The sequence below is a fragment of the Anthonomus grandis genome, chromosome 2, assembly GCF_022605725.1.
Source record: "Anthonomus grandis grandis chromosome 2, icAntGran1.3, whole genome shotgun sequence".
NCBI lineage: Eukaryota > Metazoa > Arthropoda > Insecta > Coleoptera > Curculionidae > Anthonomus > Anthonomus grandis.
The window spans coordinates 39540392-39564975 of NC_065547.1; the positions used below are offsets into that span (position 1 = coordinate 39540392).

At 31.0% G+C, this 24584-nt stretch overlaps 1 protein-coding gene across 3 annotated transcripts in view; it reads left to right on the forward strand.

Moving 5' to 3' along the window:
• The first annotated feature begins 236 nt into the window (after window positions 1–236).
• Window positions 237–24584, forward strand: part of LOC126750414 (zinc finger protein 675-like) — a 59939-nt gene continuing 35591 nt past the window's right edge. The window contains exons 1-6 of one of the 3 annotated variants that reach the window (XM_050460037.1): window positions 237–460; window positions 2745–3380; window positions 3445–3750; window positions 23622–23769; window positions 23828–24101; window positions 24158–24357. In XM_050460037.1, coding sequence (XP_050315994.1) covers window positions 365–460; window positions 2745–3380; window positions 3445–3750; window positions 23622–23769; window positions 23828–24101; window positions 24158–24357 — 1660 coding nt within the window. In that variant the 5' untranslated portion in view covers window positions 237–364. Of the gene's footprint in view, window positions 461–496; window positions 606–2744; window positions 3381–3444; window positions 3751–18125; window positions 18517–18572; window positions 18777–23621; window positions 23770–23827; window positions 24102–24157; window positions 24358–24584 lie in introns of those variants that run through there. The other 2 variants (XM_050460038.1, XM_050460039.1) reach the window with 2 other exon arrangements.

The following is a 24584-nucleotide window of genomic DNA, read 5'->3' on the forward strand; positions in this document are numbered from 1 at the left end:
GTATTATGTGCTTAAAATTACAATTTAGAAGGATATTAACTTATAAACGATTTTTTTAGGTCATGAATTAGTAATATAAAAATAAAATCTTTCAATAAATAAAATGTTTGATCAGGTGTATTAGATTTAATTTAAAAAAGCGCACATCATGGCAACTTGGCGGAAAAGTTTAGTTTTTTTGAACCTTTGACGTTTCCCACTACTTTTTCCCCCTCCCCAACCTAGTATTTGTTTTGAATGTTTTTTGTCCTAATTTATTTTTGTATGTAATAATTTGTTTATTGCTTAGAATTTTTGAGTTTATTTAATAAATTATTACATTATTCTTTATAACAGGAGTAGTGCTTGAAAATATATCACTGCAATGAGTGGTCAGCGCAGAGTGTGCTGTGTGATGAACTGTGACAAATATAATTCTAAATATTTAAAAATTAAAAGGACATTTTTTCAATTTCCATCAGTACGTATTTATTATTCAGTATTTTGTTGATACAATTATTAGTAATATTCTGCAAGAAAAACAACACAAGGGTTACAACAAACAAATTATGAAACCATTTATATACAGGGATAACCCTCTTAAAACTTTGTCTACTATTAAATAGGTATTTATTTATCCTTTCAAAATATTAGTTTAAATAGAGACTTCAGCAATATATACATACCTACATCACTTGAAATCATCTTCACAAAACATATCTTTCCATCTTTATAGATATATTCTGTCATAATATAGATATGTTCTTTGATCATCCTAAAATCACCCTCAGACTTTGAAGTATGGTTGTTCCAAAGATCGGTGAAGTCCCAAATATATACTTACCCAGTAATTTTTTGCAATTATACACAATACATGAGAATTTCAGATTCAAATCAGAATTTTCTTATAATAAGTTAAGCACAACAATGTGGTCCATCGACAAAGTCTGTGTAAACTGTACATAGTGAATGCAATTATACCAGAAAGGGAAGGTGCAAAACTAAGCACAAAATGTAGCACAATAGAAAAATCCCAAGCAAGTTAAATCAATGAAATGTATATATTCTGACCTATTTTATTTTCAAAATTAATTATCAGCTATAAATTAGCTTTAAAGTTCTTAATTTGTTCATAACTAGAGGAAGTTCCAAATATATCAGTGTGTTATCACACAGATCATATGCTTCCTTAGTGTTAATACTTTATTTTTTCTTCAAAACCAGAGGTGCTAGAACTGGTTTTATAAATTGTTTATTCCCTCCTTTCCATATTTTGTTAGGAAATTTGTTCCTAGTTTTTCTTTTCCTGTGGGTTTTTAGATTACCTTGGCCTGAAAAACATTTTTTTATTAGTCCACCCTTTTCCTATTTCACTTTTTGTGTAATCAAATGTGCTAGTCCAGTTCAATGATATATTAGAATGGTCACCCGTTAAAACACCAGCATTTTACTTCTCAAACAATGTACATAGAAGGTGGATGACATTGTTTGGCAGGTGGAATGCTGGTGTTTTGACGGGTGACCATTCTAATATGTTGTCGCACTGGACTTTATAAATAATTTTATTGGTTATACTCATGAGTACTATTGGTCTATAATTATATTTATCCTGAATTATTGTTACCTGATTTGTTGGTGTATAGAGATTACTGTAGTTTTAAAAATGAAAGGATAAATACCAGTACAAAAATTATTCAATGCTTCATTTATATACTTCAATAAATACAGAATATAATAATATGGTTGTATTTTTATAATTTTAACATCGGAAATCCATCTTCTCCCATAACGAAATTTTTTAAGTTTATTTGATTAATTCATTAATTTATTTTATTAATTGCCATAAGAGCCATATGGAATATCCATTTTGTTCATAATTTAATTTCACCAGCCTATTTTCATTCCAATTTTATTATTACTTTTAAGTGAGTGATTAGTGATTTGTAGGTTTGCTTCTAAGATATTGAAAATTTTGAGAATCTCTGCATCAAATGTGATATTTCTATAATCTCTGAACTTATTTAATTATCACTATAATATTCGACCTACCTTAGAAAAAAAAAAAGATTTACATAGTTAGATTAGACCAAAATATGTAAATCCAGGAAGAAATTACATACATAGATAAAACAAAAATATAAAATATTTTTTGAGTACAAGTTTATTTCAAAAGCTAACGTAATTTGCTTCATACCTGCAGAAACAAAGTATTCTTAATATACTACAAGCCAAAGTTGCTAGATGTAAATATATTTTATATCAAATATGATATGCATAGATATTTAGAATTTTAAAATGCAGAATCTAAATTTTTGTAATCTTTTTTTAAGTCTCTCCTATATTCAGCTTCTGATTTCCATGACACCAACATATTCTACATGGAGTCATACTAAAATATATACAAAAGTAATTTATACAGTCAAATTAGTTAGTATAGTGCATTATACAGTCAAATTAGTTTAAAAAAAAATTTCAAGTCCATATAATAGAGCCACAATTTATTAATTTAAATTTTTCCTATAAATTTCTCAATTGGTGGGCTGTCTTTAAATCACATTGCAGGTCCTATGATGCTCAATGTAGATATACTTTCAAAATTTTAAAACCATTAGCAAAAAAAGACATTTTGAATACTCAGCATACTTCTACAAGTTTGAATTTGCTCTTACCAGTTTATCAGAATGGATTGTATCACTCAATAATGGCATTATTAATTATTTTTATTATATGATCTATGTTGTCTTCCTAAGATATTTTTTCTATAGGATCCTGAAAAGTACCAAAATTGGCTGAATGCTGTGGGAACTACCAATATGAGAAAGGAAAACATCCACAGAAAACAGATGTTTATATGTAGCTTGCACTTTGATAATGAGTCCATTTTACAACAATCTATGAAAATCTATATAGATGGAGAGGAAGTTCTTTTGCAAAGGCAACGCCAGAGATTAAAAAAGGATGCAATGCCTACAATCTTTCCTAAAAAGCAGGAAGTAGGCTCTTTAAAAGCTGAGCCGGAACAACACCATAGCATAGAAAAATTTCAACAAAAACAAAAAGTTTCCATTACACCTTTACCAACATCTGATGTATCTTCAGAAGCCATTGTATCCATTCCTGAAACCGAGAAGGAAATAACTAACCCAGAACCTAATGTGCAAACTGAAATTTATTTCCCGAAACCTGAAGTGGCTTTGTCCCAAAATTATGAATCTAAAGACTTGATAACAGACTGGCAGAACAACTCTTTAATAAATAGTGTCCTTCAGCACTCTGAACCTCAGCATTGGGGAATGACTGTGGGAAATTCAGGTCTTTATTTCAATTATGTTGGTGACAAATTGAAGAAATTTGAAGGAATCAATCTAGCTATACTGGTAAAATATGATATGTCTGTAGAGGTAATATTCAGCTTTAGGAACTTGTTGAGACTGTTGGATCTTTATGCAGTTCTTAATATTTCAGATTATTGCTCAAGGACCTACAGCAACATACCCAGTACTGAACCCCATTACTTGTTTTTCAGATCTAATTTTAGCTATGGAAAAAGTTATGCAGGCGGATTTATGCACCGGAAGCGATTGTGCTGATGTTTTTTATGTTAGAAAACCAAAATCTGGAAGTACATTATGCAAACCATGTCAAAAAGAGAGAAGATTGAGACTAGATAGGGTTAAGAGGAAACATCAGCGCATGCAACACAGGATTTTAAATCCCAGGCAAATGACTGAGAAAAATTTGAGGCGTAAATATTTGAGGACCCTTAAAAAGGTAGGTTGATTCATGCATATAGGAAAATCTAGGATTAAAGTCAAATAATCTTTATTTTATTTAAGAGTATAATATTTATTCAAGAATAGGCCTTTAAAAAAATTAATTTAAAGTAATGAATGCATTTTTTATGTATGTGGGCTTAATCAAATTTGGATATATCACAAATATAACAAAACAACTTTTAATTATAATTGGTTTACTAGTACAGATGTAATTTATATAGCGCTAAATTAAAAAAGGTTACAGGAAATATTAGAAATTGAACAATGTAAAATGATATATAAAATTCTTGATAGTCAACAAAAAAGTGATGTATAAGAATTAGATTTAAATATAATGTGCATATTCAAATGGATGCAATTAAAAGTTTACCGAATTACCAAATCCTATAAAAGACGTAAATTATTTTGTTTTTTTTAGAAAGCGAAAATCAATTAATATTAATTAAAGAATTTTATATTTTGTAACGCTCGAGTTGCGTATTTTCTTGTTACGTTTAAGTTTATTGAAATAAATAATATTTCAAAAAAAAATTAATGCCTGTATAGGTGGGAATGCATAAAGTGTATTTTATTATCCACCTAAAAATGAAACAAAATAACATATAACCAAAGAATATTAATTAAATTCATAATATAAAAATAGCTTGAAACATATAAAATACAATATTAATTTATCACACACTAAGAGTATTTCACAGATATATTGTTTTAAACTTCCTAAAGTAAAATAATTGCAGGTTCTAAAACTATTGGGAAGTGGGTTAATAATAGTCAAATATAAGTGTAGGCTTTTTCTTGTTGTCTAGGGGTTTCAATTAAAAGAAGCACTGTATCCTTTACTTAAAACTAAGTTTATTGTCAATGGAATAGTTTCAATTCAAAATACTTTTTAAAAATGAGAGAATCCAATATGGCGCCCATAAGAAAAAATAAAGGTGATGATGATCGAAAAAAAAACGAAACGTCAGATTTTTTTTGCGTCATGTTGTAGAGCATAAAAAGTGGCAATGAAAAACTGTTTTTAGTTTTCGGATATCTCTTTAAATAAAGTCGGTAGAAGGTAAAAACGATTTTGACAAATCGTTGGGTGAATATTATATTGTTCTATCAGCATTTTTGGCGCGAAACATTCCGTGAATGTATTTGAATATATATTTTTTTAATTGTTCTATCAGAATTCAAAACGTTAATCTGAATTGCTTACAACCGAAGTTAAAACCTAACAGATGAGCCAGTCAGATTTCAAAGTCAACTGCTGATATATAGAACAATATAATATTATTTCGCACTAGTCTACATCGAGCTTTGTTTTGTAAAACCGTGTGCTGGTTCTTTACGGTTTAGTGCTGTTTTTTAGCCACTTTGAAAAAAATGGACTTCGACATGGAGCCGTAAGTATAATAAATTGTTTCAATGAAATGGATTTTAGAAAAAATTGTATTTTAATTGGTTTAACTGTAAACATTGGTTTTGTAATCTCAATTTTCCATGCTTTTTTTTCTGTTGTATGAACATCATAATAATATCTTTTTTAAATTGTGTGGTGTAATTGAGAACTTTAAAGATTGCTTTTAGAATATTGTATTATTTTATTTAAGATCAACATCAGGAATGAATCCACGTGAAAGAAAGGAGTATATAGAGAACAGTGATGATTCGTATCTTGATCCAGATTTTGTCCTATCTGACGAAAGCGTGGAAGGAATGAGAGGTTTTATGTCTAACGTTACAGAGGAAAATGGTAGGCAACCAAGGAGATATACATTATTTTTAAAACAAAATGTTTGCTTTTTAGTAAAAAACAATAATTTTTTTATTTTCTTTATTGCAGACACACCTTTGCAAAGCAACTCTGAAGCACCCTAAGAAACCAATCAGCAAAATTCCGCTATTTCTGATGAAAATAAATCTACCAGAAAACGAAAACCTAAGATGTGGAAAATGAATATTAATAAAGAAAGGAACATAGAGATGTAAAATATAACATCCGCAAGGGAAAAAATTTAAGAACTTAAAAAAATTGTGAGAGCAATTGAAAATTTCTGTGTGGCAAGAAGATAAGTTTACCTGAACGAGAAACCATATTTCAAAAATTCTGAAAATTATCCAATGACGCTAAATGGCACTTTTACGCAAAAAATACCGAAAGAATAAACAAAATACGAAAGCAAACTTTACGAGAAGTATCACGTAGAAGTTATTCATTTAAATGTTATTTTCACGTAACAGATGAAAAAATTCGCATATGCAAGAAATTTTTACACACTGGACATAAGTCAACAAAGAATCAACTATTTTCATGAGAAAAAAAAGAATACCTTACAGGAATTCCTTTACCATCTCGTCAAGATTGTCATCCCAAGAAAACTTTCAGTAATACAAGCAAAGACTACGTTCGACTTCACATTAGTCAACTTCCGAGAGTAGAATCTCATTATTGTCGAGCTGACACAAAAAAGGAATATTCAGAAGGAAACCTAAGTATTAATAAGTTATATTCGTTGTACACTGAATTTTGCAATGAAAAGCAAATTGAACCTGTTACAAAGGTTGTTTGTGAACCTATTATTTGAACTGTTAATTGAACCTGTTAAAAAGGTGTGCGAGGAGTACCGAATAAAACAAAAATATGGTATGACTGATGAAGAAAAACAAAGATTTGAAAATCATGTACAAGGAAAAACCTCAGCGAAAATTGAACGCGATTTGGATAGATCCAACGAAGGTCAAACCACTGCTATCATATGTTTTGACCTAGAGAACGTTTTTTCTCTACCGCGTTCTAATATATCCAGTTTTTTATATAGTAGAAAACTCAACACCTACAACCTTACTGCACACTGTAATTTACGCAAACAAGCGTACTGTTGTATTTGGAGCGAAGGAACGCATGGGAGGAGGGAAGTGATATTGCTTCGGGATTAATTAAAATTCTAGAACGCGTTGTAGCAGCTTACCCGCATATTTCAAAAATCGTTTTGTGGTCTGACTCCTGCGTACCTCAAAACAAAAACTCTTATGAGTTTGGCTTCGATGCAGTTCCTAGAAAAACATCCCTCTGTTAACGAAATAGCACAGAAATTTGGAGAACCGGGACATAGCAGTGTCCAGGAAGTCGATAATTTGCAAGAAGACTGTCTGGTGCAGAAATATTTAGCCCTTTGGGATTACTTCGACTTCTTCCTTCAGTGAATCAGAAACGACCTTTTGTAGTATTTCATATGAAAGCACAAGATTTTGGTCTATATAAAGAAGCTTCACAGGCGCTAAACTTTAAAAAAGTTCCTTATGCTTCAGTACGGCAATTAAAATACGTAGGACTCTATCCAAACAAAATTAGTTACAAGCACAGTGACGACTCTTTTACCGAAGTTCCAATTATATCTCAGACTAGTACTAGGACCAAAATAAATACTTCATATAATCTGCCTGAAGTACGATGTGCACCAGAGCCAAAAAAGTGTACAATACAATAACCTGTCAGTTTTTAAAAATGAAAAAAAGAAGTTAAACAAAAATGAATAAAATGTTATGTATCTTGGTAGTTTTCAAACATATACGGTACCTGTTTTTTCCTTTTTAAAAATCCTGTTTACGTTTTTCTAAACAAAATATTATTACCACTAATGAATCTTCGTTTTTTTTCTGTTTTCTATGTTTTTTTCTATGTCTAGAACATTTATTTTACTTTTGTAAATTTTCAGATATAAATAAATTATTTTTGTTCTATCAGATAAATGTTTATTTTAATTTTTAACAATCCTAATAAATATTTATCCAAACTTTAAATGAAATCTTAAATTTAATGAGCTCTTTAAAACAACCAATAACATTCCTAGCCAAAAATTACAACAGTAACAAAAATGATTTATTCGATATTTTTAAATGCATGATTTTTCATTTTGCTTTTGGTACTATTAGAACAATATAATATTCACCAAACGAAATTTCGCTTTTTTTTAGATATCTCCGGAATTTTAACATTTTTTAAACGTCTTTTTATTAAGTTTAAATTTGAATTTCGCGCTTTTAGCTATAACGTCATATGTGTTGACAGTTATTACGTTTTGTTAGGTTGGCATGAGTGAGGAAGATGGACAAGTACTAAGTAGAAATTATGACGCGACTCGATTATGGCAAGACCTATTAATTTATGGATTTATAAGTTATGAGTTGTAATTTGTGTTTTTGTTTAACCGAAAAAAAAGGCCATTCTATAAGTTTGAAAGTTTATTAAACTTTCATTCATTCACAAAACAGTTCATTAACTCGATATGTCAGAAGGGAAGATATACAAACAATAGTAAACAATTAATTGATGTCAAATTTTTTACATTTTTTTGAGTTGAGAATCATTACGTTTTTTAGTTTTGGTTTATTTGGTTTTTTTGTGATATAAATTTTATTTGCCTTAAGAGGCTTTGAGAATGGGAAATCTGAAATAATTATTAATTACTGCGATTTTTGTTTTTCCTTTAGTAAAAGTAGTACTAAAAGCTAATTAGTTAAAAAAAGAAGGTAAATGATATATTTTGTGTAATTTAGGTTTAAAAATCAGTGACTAATTTTCCTAGGTATTTATTGCAATTATTTATGCATTTTGAAAAATAGTCGGAATGAGGCAAACTAATTTGGATCTCGTTAGGGTCTGGATCCGTCCGTAAACTTAAAATGTATGTTGAAGAAGTAGTCCATACTTGCAGTGGAGTTAATAAGTCAAAGGGTAACTAAAATTGTTTCTGTCATCCTTCACTAAATTTATTTAAAAATCATCTATCCTACATGTTTCGGACATATAAGATGTCCATCTTCAGGGATCTATAAAGAACCGAGGAAACTTATAAGCTAATGATAAAAAGTGTTGAAATAAAAGGTATTAAAATTAACTAACATACAATGAGGGTTTTCGTCACAACATATCACAGCTATCGTGCTACTGGCAAGGTCAAAAGTTAAAATGTCAACAATAAATTCCCAAGCATCACCCCCAGTGATTGTGTGTTGTTGGTGAGAGATCTGCTTAAGGACTGTCCCAGTTTTTCCCAAATTCATATTGATAATTTATCCCTTTTAGTTGAGCTAGCTCTACAACAAAATTTTTTCCAGTTTAATGGATGTTTTTACCAGCAAAACACAGGAGTCGCTATGGGCTCAAGCTTATCTGCTCTGCTAGCAGAGATTTTCATGTCTAATTTAGAACACAAAATTAAGAACAGTTCTTTTTCACCACATCTTCTTTTTTAAAAGATACGTGGATGATGTTTTTATAATTTTTCAAGGGAATAAAGAAGAGTTAAACACTTTTGTAACTTTTCTAAATGCCTTACACCCTTCAATAATGTTCACTTTTGAAATAGAAGAAAATGAATCATTGCCTTTTCTGGATCTTAATCTAAAACGCTTCAACAATAAAATTAAATTTTCGATTTATCCTAAACTCACAAGTACTGACAGCACCATCCCCTATAGTTTCAACCATCCCCAAATGTATAATAAATAAGATGCCCTTTATTTATTACTGTCAAAAGTTGACAAAAATGTCAATAATAAATAAAGGGCATCTACAATAATGATAAAAAGCCTTAATTAATTAACAAATAAACAATTGAACGTTAAAGACAAAAAACTTACATTAAGATGCATGAGAAGGGACTAAGCAGGGTCTATACAAACATTAAAATCACATAATTACAAAACTAGGATAATTGTTATGTCAACAAGAACTAAGAACAAAAGAAATATATAACTTTTCAAAAGATAGGGCGCGCCCTATTTAAAATATGGTAGCTGTAATTTGTAAAATTAGACTTTGTTAAGTTGGCTACAGATGGCGGTACTAGAAATGATACCTATAAATAAAAAGTTTTGACTCTAATATGAGAGAAAGAAAAGGCGTTATAAATTATCATTAAAATTTAATGAATTAAAAAAATGTGTAGATGAATGATTAATTTGATCATTGACACGTCATGTACTATTATTATTTTGTATAGCTCTATTTATTTCTAAAATTTCAAGTAAATCCAGTTTATTACCTTTATGGCAGAAATGTAAATATTTAGTGTCTAAAAGAGGATCGAAGTTATGGTTATTGAGATGTATGTGTCTAGCAAAATTGGATTTGATATTTGAAGGGCAAAGATTGCGTTTTCTAGCCTTTTCGATCTCTTTACAATGTTCAGTAACGCGAGTGGAGAATTTTCTACCGGTTTGACCGATATAAAAAACGCCACAGTTATCACTGGAGCAGTTTAATTGATAAACACCTGATTTTTGGTCGAGGGGTACTATCTCCTTTGGGTTAACTAGGAAGGATTTAAGAGTGTGTACGGTTTTAAATCTTGTATTAATAAGGTGAGAGCTAAAGATGTTTTTTAATTTATGTGATATCGGACCCCAAAACGGCAATGAAAAATATTTAGTTTCTTTAGGTTCTTTATACACTAAATTTCTGTTAAGTGATTTATTTAAATGTTTGTAATAAATTTTATTTATAAGTTTCGGTGGAAAATTATTGTTATTTGCAATTTGTTTAATGATCTTCAACTCAGAAAGGAAGTCTGTCCTTTCTAGGGGGATAGAGAAAAGTCTAGAGAAATATGAATGAAACGAAGCAAGTTTATGGTTATGGGGATGGTTGAAACTATAGGGATGGTGCTGTCAGTACTTGTGAGTTTAGGATATATCGAAAATTTAATTTTATTGTTGAAGCGTTTTAGATTAAGATCCAGAAAAAGCAATGATTCATTTTCTTCTATTTCAAAAGTGAACGTTATTGAAGGGTGTAAGGCATTTAGAAAAGTTACAGAACTGTTTAACTCTTCTTTATTCTCTTGAAAAATGACAAAAACATCATCCACGTATCTTTTGATAAAGAAGATGTGGTGAAAAAGAGAACTGTTCTTAATTGTGTGTTCTAAATTAGACATGAAAATCTCTGCTAGGAGAGCAGATAAGCTTGAGCCCATAGCTACTCCTGTGTTTTGCTGGTAAAAACATCCATTAAACTGGAAAAAATTGTTGTAAAACTAGCTCAACTAAAAGGGATAAATTATCAATATGAATTTGGGAAAAACTGGGACAGTCCTTAAGCAGATCTCTCACCAACAACACATAATCACTGGGGGTGATGCTTGGGAATTTATTGTTGACATTTTAACTTTTGACCTTGCCAGTAGCACGATAGCTGTTATATGTTGTGACGAAAACCCTCATTGTATGTAAGTTAATTTTAATACCTTTTATTTCAACACTTTTTATCCTTAGCTTATAAGTTTCCTCGGTTCTTTATAGATCCCTGAAGATGGACATCTTATATGTCCGAAACATGTAGGATAGATGATAAATACTTTTAATTCCTCTATGGCAACACTAAAATGGCGGCCACCAGGCAGTGGTCATTTTTGGGTATCGTGGCCATATGCATTAGCAGTCCACGTATATTTATTAAGTTCCTGCAGCAGAGGTTGCCGATAGGGAAATACTATGAATGACACTTCAAATGGCATAAATGCCAATTAGTGGTTACCGGTGGTGATACTTTTTAATGGTTTCGAAAACTGTCTTATTAATTCGATTTTGTACCTAAAATTGATTCACATGGCATCGTCGGAATTTTCTGTCTAAATATGCGCTCAATTAAAGCCGTATCACATAACACCTTCTTAGCCATATTACATAACACCTTCTTAGGTGAGAAGGTAGAAGCATTATATTTCTTAGTATTATAGTTTTAATTTATTTAATATTAATGTCTCATATACATTAACACAGGGCCGTTCCTAGGGGTGAGGGCGCCTTCGTGCAAGATAATTATTGGCGCCCCTCGCCACCACTAAAATAATGACAAAATTTTATAAAATAGCGTTTATTTTAATAAGGGCACATTAACATAGCATAAACAAAAAAACAACATTCAGTCACAATACATTAACATAAAATATTACAAAACTAAATTTAAAAAAAATTCCAGGAACACATATTAATAATAAGTCCCTATAACATAAAAGAAAATAAGGAAACATATGCAGACCTATATAGGTTTTAAAAAATATTAAAAAATACTGAATTAAAATGTTGCCTTTCTTGCCTTTTTCCATGCAAAATCCGATATTAATTCACAATAGCTGATTTTTTCGCCTATGTCTTGTTCAATCGCGATTGCTGCAAGAACACTCAATCTTTCCTGTGACATAGTTGAGCGCAAATAGTTTTTTATTAATTTTAACCTTGAAAAGCTACGGTCTCCTGATGAATATCTTTATTGAATATCTTAGCCATTCTCTTAAAATTTCCTCCCCGTTCTTTAATTTTCTTTTAAAATAGGCCAACGAAAAACTTCTGCCGTTTGAATTTTTAGGAAACACACAAACTATTATTTAAAGAATTGTCTACATGGTTCTTGTTTGAACTACACGAAGGAAAGCTGACTTCATCACTAGCACTGGTACTATCGAGATTAAAAAAATTAACTTTAGACGTACTGGATTCATTTTTGCCTATTTCTTTGGGTTTTAAAAATGTTTGTATGGCACCTTCCATTTTTTTTTCTTCCGACTGCCGCATCTGCTTTCTCTTTTTAAATTCACTTCCGGATGGTTTTTTTCTAAGTAATTAACACTGTAATTAAATAATATTTAATTTAATTTAAAAATAATTAAAGACGTCTATATCAAAAAAAATTTATGAGTCTTGCCTAGCTATGCAATGCAAAATGCAATATCCGGTATAATACATTTTACCTATAACTAAAATAAATAAAAATTAACATACCTTATATGAGATCAGACTAGGAGGAGAGGCGTTTTTATTAACTTATTTAACAGTTTTGTAACAAACAAATAAACCAAATTAACAAACAGTAAGTAACAAACTACCGAGCATTAATAAATGATAATGAAGTCATTGCCTGGATCGATCCAATTGCCAACCAAGTCGGGATAAAACACTAGACAGCAAAAATCAAAACAAACAGAAAACAGGCGAGCCGGAATGCCAACTAATGCCGTAAGCCGTACCGTACCGGATGCATACCGTACCGGACAGTAATCAGGAGGGAGAAGATGCGCAGCGCGCTATTTTGGCTAATCCATTATCAATTTATACCAAAGACAATAGACAGCAAGGATCGCTCACTGTCGTCTTGTCGGAACGCTAGCGCCCGAATAGGAAAAGTCATTGTCAGCAAAACATATGGCATACGTTATAATCCCAATAGCAATTACAAATTAATCATACTTATTAATTTTTTCTAAAACTGAATAGTGTATAAAAAGCAAAATAATTTTTAAAATAAATTTAAACTTAATTTATAGTTACCAATATTGGAATAATTGTTTTGCGAACGATTTGCTTGGATTTTGGATAATATATGTACTCGCAAATGTTATGTTGCTTGTGTCTTTTTTTTTATCATTTTTTATTTTTGATTCTTCATTTTGGCGCCCCTATCGCCTTCGTGCGGGGCACGAACCAGCCACCCCCTAGGCACGGCCCTGCATTAACAGTTAAGAGCAATCATCAGCACGTGACTTTGCCTGAAATGGATTTAACGCGCTTTATCGGGAAGGTGAGCATTTGGCAACAACGCATCGCTAAAGCAAAGCAGAACACTGTTCGTCTCGCAGCAGACGGGTCAATGTTACCCTATCTATATATTTGTGTTCTGTGATGTTACCAGAGAGGTTCATCGGGTGGAACCGATTCGTGCATTTTTTTTTAGTTTGCACGCGGTTGGACTTTTTTGCGTTTACTAACAAATAAGTCGCACGCGTATTTTGGTATTTCACGAAGTTTGTCTCAGTAAAGAAAATAACATTGTTGTATAAGTTCAATTAAAATATCCTCATGTTCCTCTAGTAATACAGTTTATTCACTATTCAAATGAACGGATTTAATTTATTCATAAAAAATGCTTTTATATAGGAGGGTATTAGTATCACAAATTTAGGGAGAGAAGGAATGAGATATAAAAATGTTTATAATTTTGTCTCACTTTCAAATATATGTACCTAAAACCGGTTTTAGTAATTAAGATATAAATAATAAATTAGAGACTTCCGTCAAAAAAGGGTAGAAGCAACCCTATAGATCGAAAAAAGAAATGATCTCATTTCCAAATATGCCTAACACTATTATATATATACAGTGCATCCCAAAAGTTATGTCCAAATTCATTTAAAATTCAGGGGTGTGACCCGTCGATTTTTATTTTAAGCTGCGCATTTTTGTACGTGAAGTTTGTATATATAGGGTTGCTCAAAAATAAATTACGACCATCAACTTCATTTTTTTAAACAAAAGCACCTTTTTTTTATTTCATCTGTGAATTTCGCGTGGAATTCTACGTATGTTTCATGCATGATGTCCTATACCTAAAGTCAACAGTTATCAAAAAAAAAAGACGATTCCTGTAACAAATAAAAAAAGAACAAAAATTAAGTTAAATGTTCAAAATGGTTGCCATTCACGGCTTGACAATATACAAGGCGATCAATAAAGTCTCGTTGCACATTTTCAATCATTTCCGGAGTTATGGCACCCACTTCTCTGCGAATTCTCTCTTTCAAGTCGTCTAGATTATTTAGCCTATTAAAAAATACCTTCGACTTGAGGTATCCCCACAAAAAAAGTTCATTGATGTTAGGTCAGGCGACCTAGCAGGCCATTCGATGGGTCCTCTCCTTCCTATCCACCGATTGAGAAAGGTTTCATCCAAAAATGTACGCACAGTGGCATCATAGTGCGGAGGAGCGCCACCTTGCTGGAAAATTAGTTCTTTGTCAGGATAGTCTAGGTTCAATGGATTTGGAAATAAAGCTAGTAATGCTGGAACTAATTCAAATTGGAGAAAATCGAGATACACTTGTCCCGTTAAAGTTTGTTCAAAGAAAAAGGGACCCAGCCAACAATAAAAAAACACGAATGAATAGAATTTTGCTCTGTATCCAATGGTTATCCATGGCTGGCCAAAGTATCCGGTACCGTGGACCAATAATATTGCCGTTAAAAGCATTTTCCAAACACTCTCTAACCATACGGGAATTATGGGCCGGGCAACCATCCATTTGGTACCAGATCATTTGATCTTCCTGAACAACTTCTTCCAAGGCGGGTCCAATTTGATTTTGAAATAAGTTCAAATAGGTTTCAGCTGTTAGGTTATAGTCCATAAAAAAGGGTCCAATGATATGGTGTCCGATAATTCCCACGAATACATTTGTTTTTCGGGGATATTGTGTCCGAGTATGAACAAAGCGATGTTCATTTTTTTGGCTCCAATACCGGCAATTCTGAACATTTGGTTCATTGTTGAGGGTAAATGTACATTCATCGGTAAAACAAATATTTAAAAAAAAATTCCTATGATTATTTGCTCTTTCCATCATTTCAAAACAAAATGCCATTCTTCGCTCTTCATCTCCTTCCTGCAACTTGATGTTTTTCGAATTTATACGAATAATATTTGTGTTTTTTTTAAGTGCGCAATACCGTTGTATGTTGTTTATTTACCTCTTGCCCAATAACCCTCGTACTAACCATATTGCTTTTCTCCACACTCAGTAGAATATTAAGATCTCTGTTCTCTCTTTCTTCGGCTCTATTTTCGATATCCTAAGTTGAACATTTACAATTATTTATTACGGTACCTTTGGACTCATTGACAACACGTTTAATAGTTGAAATGGACGGAATGGGCTTGGTGGGGAAATAAACTGAAAACTTTTCAGATACTGCTCTAAAACTGTTTCCCGCATAATGCCACTTAATTATGAATATTTTTTCGTCTATTGAATAATTCATACTTGTTTTCAAATATCGACTATCACTGATTTATCGACACTTTTCCTCACGTCAGTGACAATATTCACTTTACTCGTGCTCGTATGGTTTTACCTGAACTGAAAATTTGCTAATTTTGCAATTACATTACATTGAATAATTCAAGATTAGCTTATTAAAATTTTTTGAAACTTTGCACAAGGCTTTGCCAGATTGGTCTCTTCAAAAAGTTATTTTAAATTTTTCTATATAATGTACAGGGAAGCCAATAATTGACCCCCTTAAAATTTACATGGGTTTTCCTATGTTCCGCTCGGCGACGCACCACCCGGTATATATCAATCTGTATTATTGCATGGCTTATAACGATGGCCATTTTCAGTATTTGTTGGACTAGTGTTTATGTATGATTGTTATAAATTAATAGGTCGATAAAGAATTGCGATTTAATACAGTTTTTCCAAACACCCAACATTTAATACAGGTTTTCCAAAAAACTATATTAAATCTTAAAATAGTCAATAGTTTGAGAACTGCTGAAGTAAAATTCTTTAAATTAGGTGTAGCCGTAAAGAAAATCAAAAGACCTCTCAAACAAGGTATAACTCGAGCCACTATTCCATTTAAAATTTTTGAGGTTAGTTCCACCCTGGCTAAGGGATGACAGATAGGGGTGGTATTATACTCTGAAAATGTTTCCTCGTGGTAATCTAAATTGACGGGTCCGAGCGTTTTCTTTTTAAAATCTTTACGAGCCCGACATAGCCGTTTCGTTTACGTTTACCCACCCTGTATATACAGCTCTCGTCAAAGAGAAATAAAAAAATAAATAAATATTAATTTCTTTTAATGTTAATCACCTTTAAATATGCCGTCTTAAACAGTTCTTAGCAATCAGAATACAAAAAATAAATTATGACATACGCGTGAGCTTCATCAAAGGGGCATAAAATAAACCCCAAGTTCAATTAATTTAAAAAAAATGTGTGTCTCAGTTTTGAACTCGTTACATTAGATTACACTTATTTTTTTTGTGTTTATGGATGTTGTGTGTACTTATAATGACGTAGGTACATGTTTTAGAACAAGCTGTATAAAATATAAGACAATATTAAAGAGTTATATAAGTAAGTATACAAAAATGAAAATTATAATACAACAAAGTGGTATATTCTAATGAAAATAGAAAAACCAAACAAATGTAATACAAAAATTGTCATTTACAGCTCAAGTTCTAGATGGGTTTCGAATTTCCATGCCTCTATTATGCCTAGGATCTATGATTCTACAGGCAGTAGACATTTAAAATAAAAAATCTTTATTTTTCTATAATTTTTTCTTTCCAAAATTAATCATTTATTTTCATTTATATATAAATAGTAAAAGCAATGTGGCATTCTTATTCCATATTTGCAGCCATTCTAGGCCTAAACTGATCCTTTTTTGGCTTCCTACTTTTTCGTTTAGAATAATAAACTTTTGACTTTCCTTCTTTTCTTTTTCCCATTTCTTAAAAATAAACATAAAACACCTAATAGTATAAAGAACAACGTGTAGAAAATTGGAACACCTTCCCAATAAAATACTTCTAAGTGAAATGCCAATCAACATTTCAATTTTGCATAATATTGAATTATTGCTGTTGAACAGTAGCCGATACCGTCGCTTACACAGATCGGACCGAACAAGCGTCGCGCGTTTCTTGATTTGATTCACGGTAGCCCGGCCGTGCGTTGTTGTCATATGATACTAAACTTATCGGCGGTTCAAGAAATTATAAGAAAAATGCCTGAATTTTGTATTTCCATTCTCAAAGGTTTATTATTATTTTTTTTGAAATGATTTTTTAATATAATGTTTCTAAAATCGATGTATCTAGAGACGTATGGAAAGGTTTTTTTATTTATCTTTTTGGTTTTTAAATAAAAAATCAAAATTTTAAAAATTTGAAAAACTGGCACCTATCAACTCTTGACAAAAATATGTACATTTCATTAGTGAAAACCGCATTAAAAAATATTGTAAAATAAAAAAGTTATCCAGGAAACAGAAATTTATGGGTGAATAATCCTCTTAAGACATCCAAACCAAATAAAAATGCAGAAAATAATAAATTATCAAAAGCAAAAGAGCGAAATTTGCAAAAAAGAGTGAAGAACGTAAAGGTGAGGTTGCGCGGATATTTTTTTTTAATTGATGTTTGATTAGTTTGTGTTTATTTCTGTGTGAAAAAAATATGAGTGAGGTTATGTTTATGCCAGTAACTTTTTTGTTTATTGTATTTCCTCTTGATCTGATCCTTAAAATGTATGAGATCGGATTTAGACTCAAAACGTTTTGAAAACTTAGACAAATGGGTGTTTTCATAGTTTAGGTCAGTTTCCAAAGCGAATGCAATACGATGAAAAGTAAAGCTATAAGCTAATATTAAACTATGACAGCTGTTAGACATGACGTCATTCGAGCGTAATCATATGATGACGTAACGCTTAAGATATCGTAAGGCAACCGAGTAAGGCGCTTACTCGCTAAAATATGGCTCAAGAGAAAAAACTTGTCATTCTTGTCACTTTGATTAAAAAGTGACACGTGACATTCCACGAGGCTTCATTTTCGAGTTGTGCATTCCTCGCCATTTATATCTACATTTATTTCTCTAAGACTCTCTAGTCTCTGCTTTGATTTATTCAAATTCAAACCGCCTTTAAAAATTTAATTTTTAATGATCTGAGCGATGAAGGACGTCGCTTCGCAAGGAGACATTTCAGAAGTCTCCTTTGAAGACCTCTTCCAACTAAACTCTAGGGAAGGCCCAATAAATGTTCAAGTAGTGCTACCAACAACTCCACAAAACTGTAGAACTTGTTGGCAAAATGAAGCATATACTAAGGAGCCTTTCATCTCCTTGAAAACACTATGGGGTATTGAGCAACCTCCAATGACTATAAAGAATGTGTTACTTTTCTGTGTTCCGAAAGTTGTATGTACAATTTCAATAGCTACCATTCTTTGGGTTTGATCTGGTATTTCTTTTAGACAGCTACTGATGAGGACTTCTTATGTAATGGGTGCTTTAAGCTCCTTCAAATTGTTTATCCATTTATTAAACAGTGTTTGGAAATGGAAAATAAGATAGCCAATGTAAATGGTATATCTAATGAGACAATTAAGAATTTCGCTCATGATGATGATCAATATGTGAAGGCAGAAATTGATCACAACTATTCTAAAACTGAACAGGTATGTTAGCCTGAAGCAATCTGACCAATAAACAAATTAGGTACTGCTTGACTACAATCAGAGTAAATAAATCATGTACTACCACTATTGGGTTCCAGTTAAATAAGTACATGTTTTATTAAAAATGATGACATATTTTTAAGACATAACAAAAGAATTATAAATTTAATTCTTAGTTTTAGAATACTCTTAAAACCTCTGTGGTATTTTCTCTTGTCTTGCTCTTAGCAAACCATAAATTGCCTTGATATAATCATAATACTTTTTATTTAATTATAGATAGAATTTTCTAATAATATTCTCCTTCATGTCTGTTTATATTACTACCTAAAATTACTAACACAAAAATACTAAGAAAGGGAAACCAAATTTCTGTTGTTTTAATTTTTTTTAAACCGATAATCTATCATAGTTATCAACCATTAACTAATTTAAACACACTTTGTTTTTTCAATTATCTTAATCAACTTTTTTTTAATATACCTATAATTTTTTTTAAATATCTAACAAGAATAAACTCTGAAGATAAATTGTGTTGATCTAAGAGTGGATTTTTGCAGATAAATCTATAGTAAAATGCTATATTAATGCCTGCCTACATGGATATCAGATTGACATAAGATCACAAAAAAAATTTTTTTGTGTCAAAAAATACCATGGAGATTATAGTTGAAACCTGTAAAAAGTTTATTCAAAACAAATGTCATGAACTTTAAATGCAGTTTGAGCAGAGTTTGCCTTGGAAAGATTGATTTAAATAATTTAAATGAGAATAAGTTCTTGGGAATAAGTCTTGACAACAAATTGAAGTTTGAAAGTCATATCAGACTATTGTGCAACAAGTTGGCGTCTAATTGTTATACCCTTAAAATCATAACAAGAGAAGTAGAGTTTGGTATGGCCAGGAATGCCTATTTTGCACTGATTGAGTCACATCTGAGGTACGGTTTGTGTTTTTGGGGTGCATGTACCAATCCATTATTTATGAGTGTTTTTATCTTGCAAAAGAGGGCTATCAGATATATTTGCAAAGTAGGAATAAGAGATTCATGTAGAGAACTTTTTATTACTCACAAAATCCTTATGTTGCCTTCTTTATTTACACTGGAAATGGTGTGCTTACTTCACAAAAAGTACAGAGATCTCAATGTTGGAGATAGGAACCATTATATCAGCAAAGGGCTAATGATGTGATTTTGCCTATACCGTCAAACTCATTAATAAAAAGGACATTTATATTTGATGGTAAAAAAATGTTTAAAAGATCTTCCAGTGGACATTAAGGAAATGCAAAGTAATAGAGTCTTTAGGAAAAGGGTTAGAAAATTGTTGGTTGCAAGAGGCTACTATGAAGTAAATGACTTCTTTTTAGATAGATTTTAACATATGACATTATATATTTTATATTGTCTGACGAATATTTGTCTGTGCCTTGTCAGAAGTGTGTATGTAGTACTTAAGTTTTGCTGTAAAAGATTTTCTTTTTTGAGCTTTATTTTGGTTGCTATTTTATACTTATGTATGATTTGTGTATTGTATGTGTGTTTTTTTTTTGTTTTTACCTAAATATGGTAATGCCATTCTTCCCATACAGCTTTGTCGACAAGATTATCTCTTATGACAATAAAGCATATTTTGATTTGATTTGATATTCTGATTTTAAAAATATATACTATTATGTAGGTTAGTACAAGCTATTTTTAACAACATGCAATTAAAATAAAACTATTTAATAAATAATAAACTAACTATATAATAAATAGTCATCTATTTCCAACAGGAAAGTCACCCAGTTACAGGAAATACAAAAATAAATCTTGATAAAAAATAACAAAAAATAGTTTAACAAAATTACTTAATACATCATAACCCTAACCTAAACTATAAAATAAGTAAACAATAGAAAGTAATAAATCAATTAACCATGCTAATTATTGCTTTCAAAGAATCATAGAAAATGTCACAACATGTACAATAAGTATTAAATAAATAACAGGTCGTTGACTATAAAAAGTTAAGGAACATCTTGCGTTTAACCTGCGAATAATATACCTAATTTGATTTAGTAACTCGGCACAATCAATTTTATTATTTAAGAGCTTGAATGAAAAGGTAATTCCTACTCTATGCCTTATGGTTTGCAAGTATACCATTTCAAACCTATCTAATAATAAATCATTCTCTACTCCTCTAGCAGGATAAACACCATCCTTTTCAGATATTCTTAGATTTCATTACTGATCTTGTATGAGTTGTATGATAGTATGTTGGCCTGATTTAATATTCAGAAACTGTGCAGTTGGAGACTAATTTAGTGTATAATATTTATTTGTGATGTGAACAATGGCACTAAATATCATAACTTTATAGATCCAATCTCGTTTCATATTGAGACATAGGAAGTATAAATTATTTTACTGTGAATAAGTCTAGGTGTTAACCTTTTAACTGTATCTTACATAATAATAATAAGACACATATTGGATAGTATAGATCTGAAATTATTCGTTAGTTTTGCAAAAAAACTAAGTGTTGTTCAAGCTGGTATAATACACTAACTTTATCAATTATATTTAGTATTGTCAAATGTAATCAGTTTTACCTGTGATTTTTTTTGCTACAGGATATAGTATCAGATTTAATATTTTAACCTATAATAATTCGAAATTTTGTTATGGTTGTGATTTTTTTCTTTACTTCTGATAATTGTTTTTTCTTTACATGTAATTACTATGTATATTAAGTCAAAATATTTTTTTTGTTTATGAAACCACATTTCAAGAATTTTTATGAAAAAATTTTAGTTTACATCTTACATCTTATTAAATCACTTAGATTACTTAACGGCTAAATAATACATAGTCCTATGAATAAATGGTATAAATACATGGCCAGGTAAAAGCCTTGACTTAAATCCATAAGATTTTCTATTATACCTTAGTGGCTTAAGATTCTAAAAAATTGCATTCTTACTATTATTAATAAGAAAAGTGGACTGTATTAATAAACCACCAATTTAATAAACAAATGCCAATGTAAGTGTCATACACATCTTTAAACACAAAATGTATGTTATTTTAGGGCATTAAACTATTACTTAAGAAATGAGCTACATGCAAATCTCTTCTTACCAATGATTTTTTTTTTAATAATTTTAAAAATTCAAATGAAATATTTCTTAAAGTTACAACTTCAGGCCTAACGTACTAACTGTTACAGTGGTTTCCCTTAAATAAATTGATAACTTTTTGGATCATTATTCTAACCCTATTGGTTTGTGTAAAGCATTTTATGATAGAATATATTACCTATTAAACATATATAGGACAAGTTATTGTAACTCAAAATGTACTTATCCATTGTGGTATACACCAAAACTATTACTTACATTCTTATCTGGAGTCTGGAAAATACCTGATAGGGGTTATAGGAAAAGGAGCTTTCTCTAAATTGCTACCCAAGACTACACATATCAGTAGTCTAGATGAATTACGACCAATTAGCCATAATTGACAATCCTTGGGAAAATGCTTTTTGAACGACTAGTTTCTGACATGATGAACAATTTTGTTCACTCTCAACACATACTGCCAGATGTTCAGTTTGGATTTAGAGCACAGCAACAGCACTTAGCAGGGTTACTAGTTGCATATCTAAAAGCATGGATGGATCAAAGGTCTTCTGTGTGGTACTCTTAGATTATAGAAGGCATTTAATCTTATTAATCATGATATGCTGATTGCCAAGCTGCACTTTTTTGGGTTTTCTGATCTAGTTTGTGGCTGGTTCTCATCATAACTTAGAAGGCAGGTTGTGGACCTTGATGTGACTAGGTCTGCCATTCAATATCTTCAACATGGAGTGTCTCAGGGGTCTATTCTTGGCCCCATATTTTTGCCCTTTTTACTGCTGACTTACGTCAGATTCATCAATGCTCATCACATCTATATGCTGATGACACTCAGCTTCCATCATCATTTTATCCTAATTCTTATAAAAATAAGAATTGCGGGGTACAGTATCTCTGACTGGTCTTTTGAGCAAGTTCCTTAAAATAGTTTAAATTTAATTCTTCCTATGCAGATAATCCCTGATATTTGGGAAATTGCTTAAATTTGTCCTGTTTTAAGGAGCTGATGTTTTCGGTGTGACAAATTATATTTCATTTTAAATACCAAAGCAAAGGTTCCATTTTTTCAGGTAAACATTTGGTGTTTCCCATTGTTAAAACATGGGTACCCTGTTATTTCTAGTTTTATTACTGAAAATTTGCAAATTCAGTTATCAATGCTGCCAAAACTATTACTTACAGCTTAATGCCTCTAAATGTTGATTTACGCCCAAAAAATAACTATTTATTTAATTATACAATTAATAATATTGTTTGGCAAAGATGCATAGAGAGGAAAGACTTAGGAATTATATTTGATGTAAAGTTAGACTATCGCGGACATACATACATATAGAAGAAATTTAGGCTTCATTATTTGAAATTGTTATTTTTTCTTTAAAGGAAAAGTGCTAAATTCCATCTTTTATTCCCTGGTTAGATGAAGATTTGAATATGCTGCATAGGTGTGAAACTCGTGTTGTGAGATGCACACTAGGAAAAGTTTTTGTTTTCCAAAAAGTTTAAATTATTCTCAGAAAGAAAAAGGGAAAATAATTTGAAACAAGTTAGTAGAATTTCTTTAAATTAATCTTTTTATAGACACACACAAGTGTTAAAGATCAGATGCTTTTATTGTACAACAACAAATAAACCAAAAAGTCAAAGTAAAAATATACACAGTGTGTACAAATAAAACTCTTGTCTACCCATATAAAACTTTACTTGACTTATAGGCTGCCAGTAATGAATCCACCAAACATGACTTCGATCCTTTCTGGGATAGTCCTGACATTGACATTAGCCATGAGCTTATTTTGGACAAAACCGAACTCTCAGACAATGGAAATTTGACAGATACAAACGATAGCACCTCAAAGGAGGGTGAGAGACTTTTAAGATATCCACCTTACAACTAAGAAAATCATATTCCTTCTTTTAGATTCCACTCCAGCAGACGGTGATTCATCAAAATCTTGCTCGAAAATTCCAGAAGGACTATTACAACTATTTGATATTAGTTCTCAGAATTCAAGATGCTTGGTAGTAAACAAAGATATGTCCACAGAAGAAACCAATGACTTGGTTTCTGGTGGAATTAATGTTATCCACATGTCTTCTGATCCTAATAAAAAGAAGAGAATCATATATGTCGGGAGGGATGTGTCTACCTGTTTTAAACAGTGTCCTTACTGTAATATTTCTTTTATGTGTGTGTAAGTATATAAAAAATTGAGTGAAAAAAAATTGTTTCAAATCCTTTTTTTGTTAGTGCTGAAGCAGACGACCATAAGCTTGCCCATAAGAAAGGCAAAATAAAACTTGATGAGAAACTTGTGGGAAGAACGATTTTCAGATGTACCAAATGCCCTGCTGAGTTTGTTGTGCAAAAAGACTTTAAAGTCCACTCTTTTGATTTTCACAAGGATAGAAAACCCTTTGTTTGTTCTTGCTGCAAAAGAAAGTTTAAAGGTGAGTGAGTGTTGGATATTTACTGTGCTATTATTATCTGATTATTTATAAAAATATTCTTTTAAGCATTGTCTCAACAATAGAAAACATCAAAATTCTGTTAAATAATGTATGCACAATGTTGTAAGATGTAGACAGCGGATATGTCTTATACTTCTTTTTTCTGCTCTCTAGACTTTTAATGCATCCTTTTAAATTTAAGAATGATGCTTACATGCACAACTATA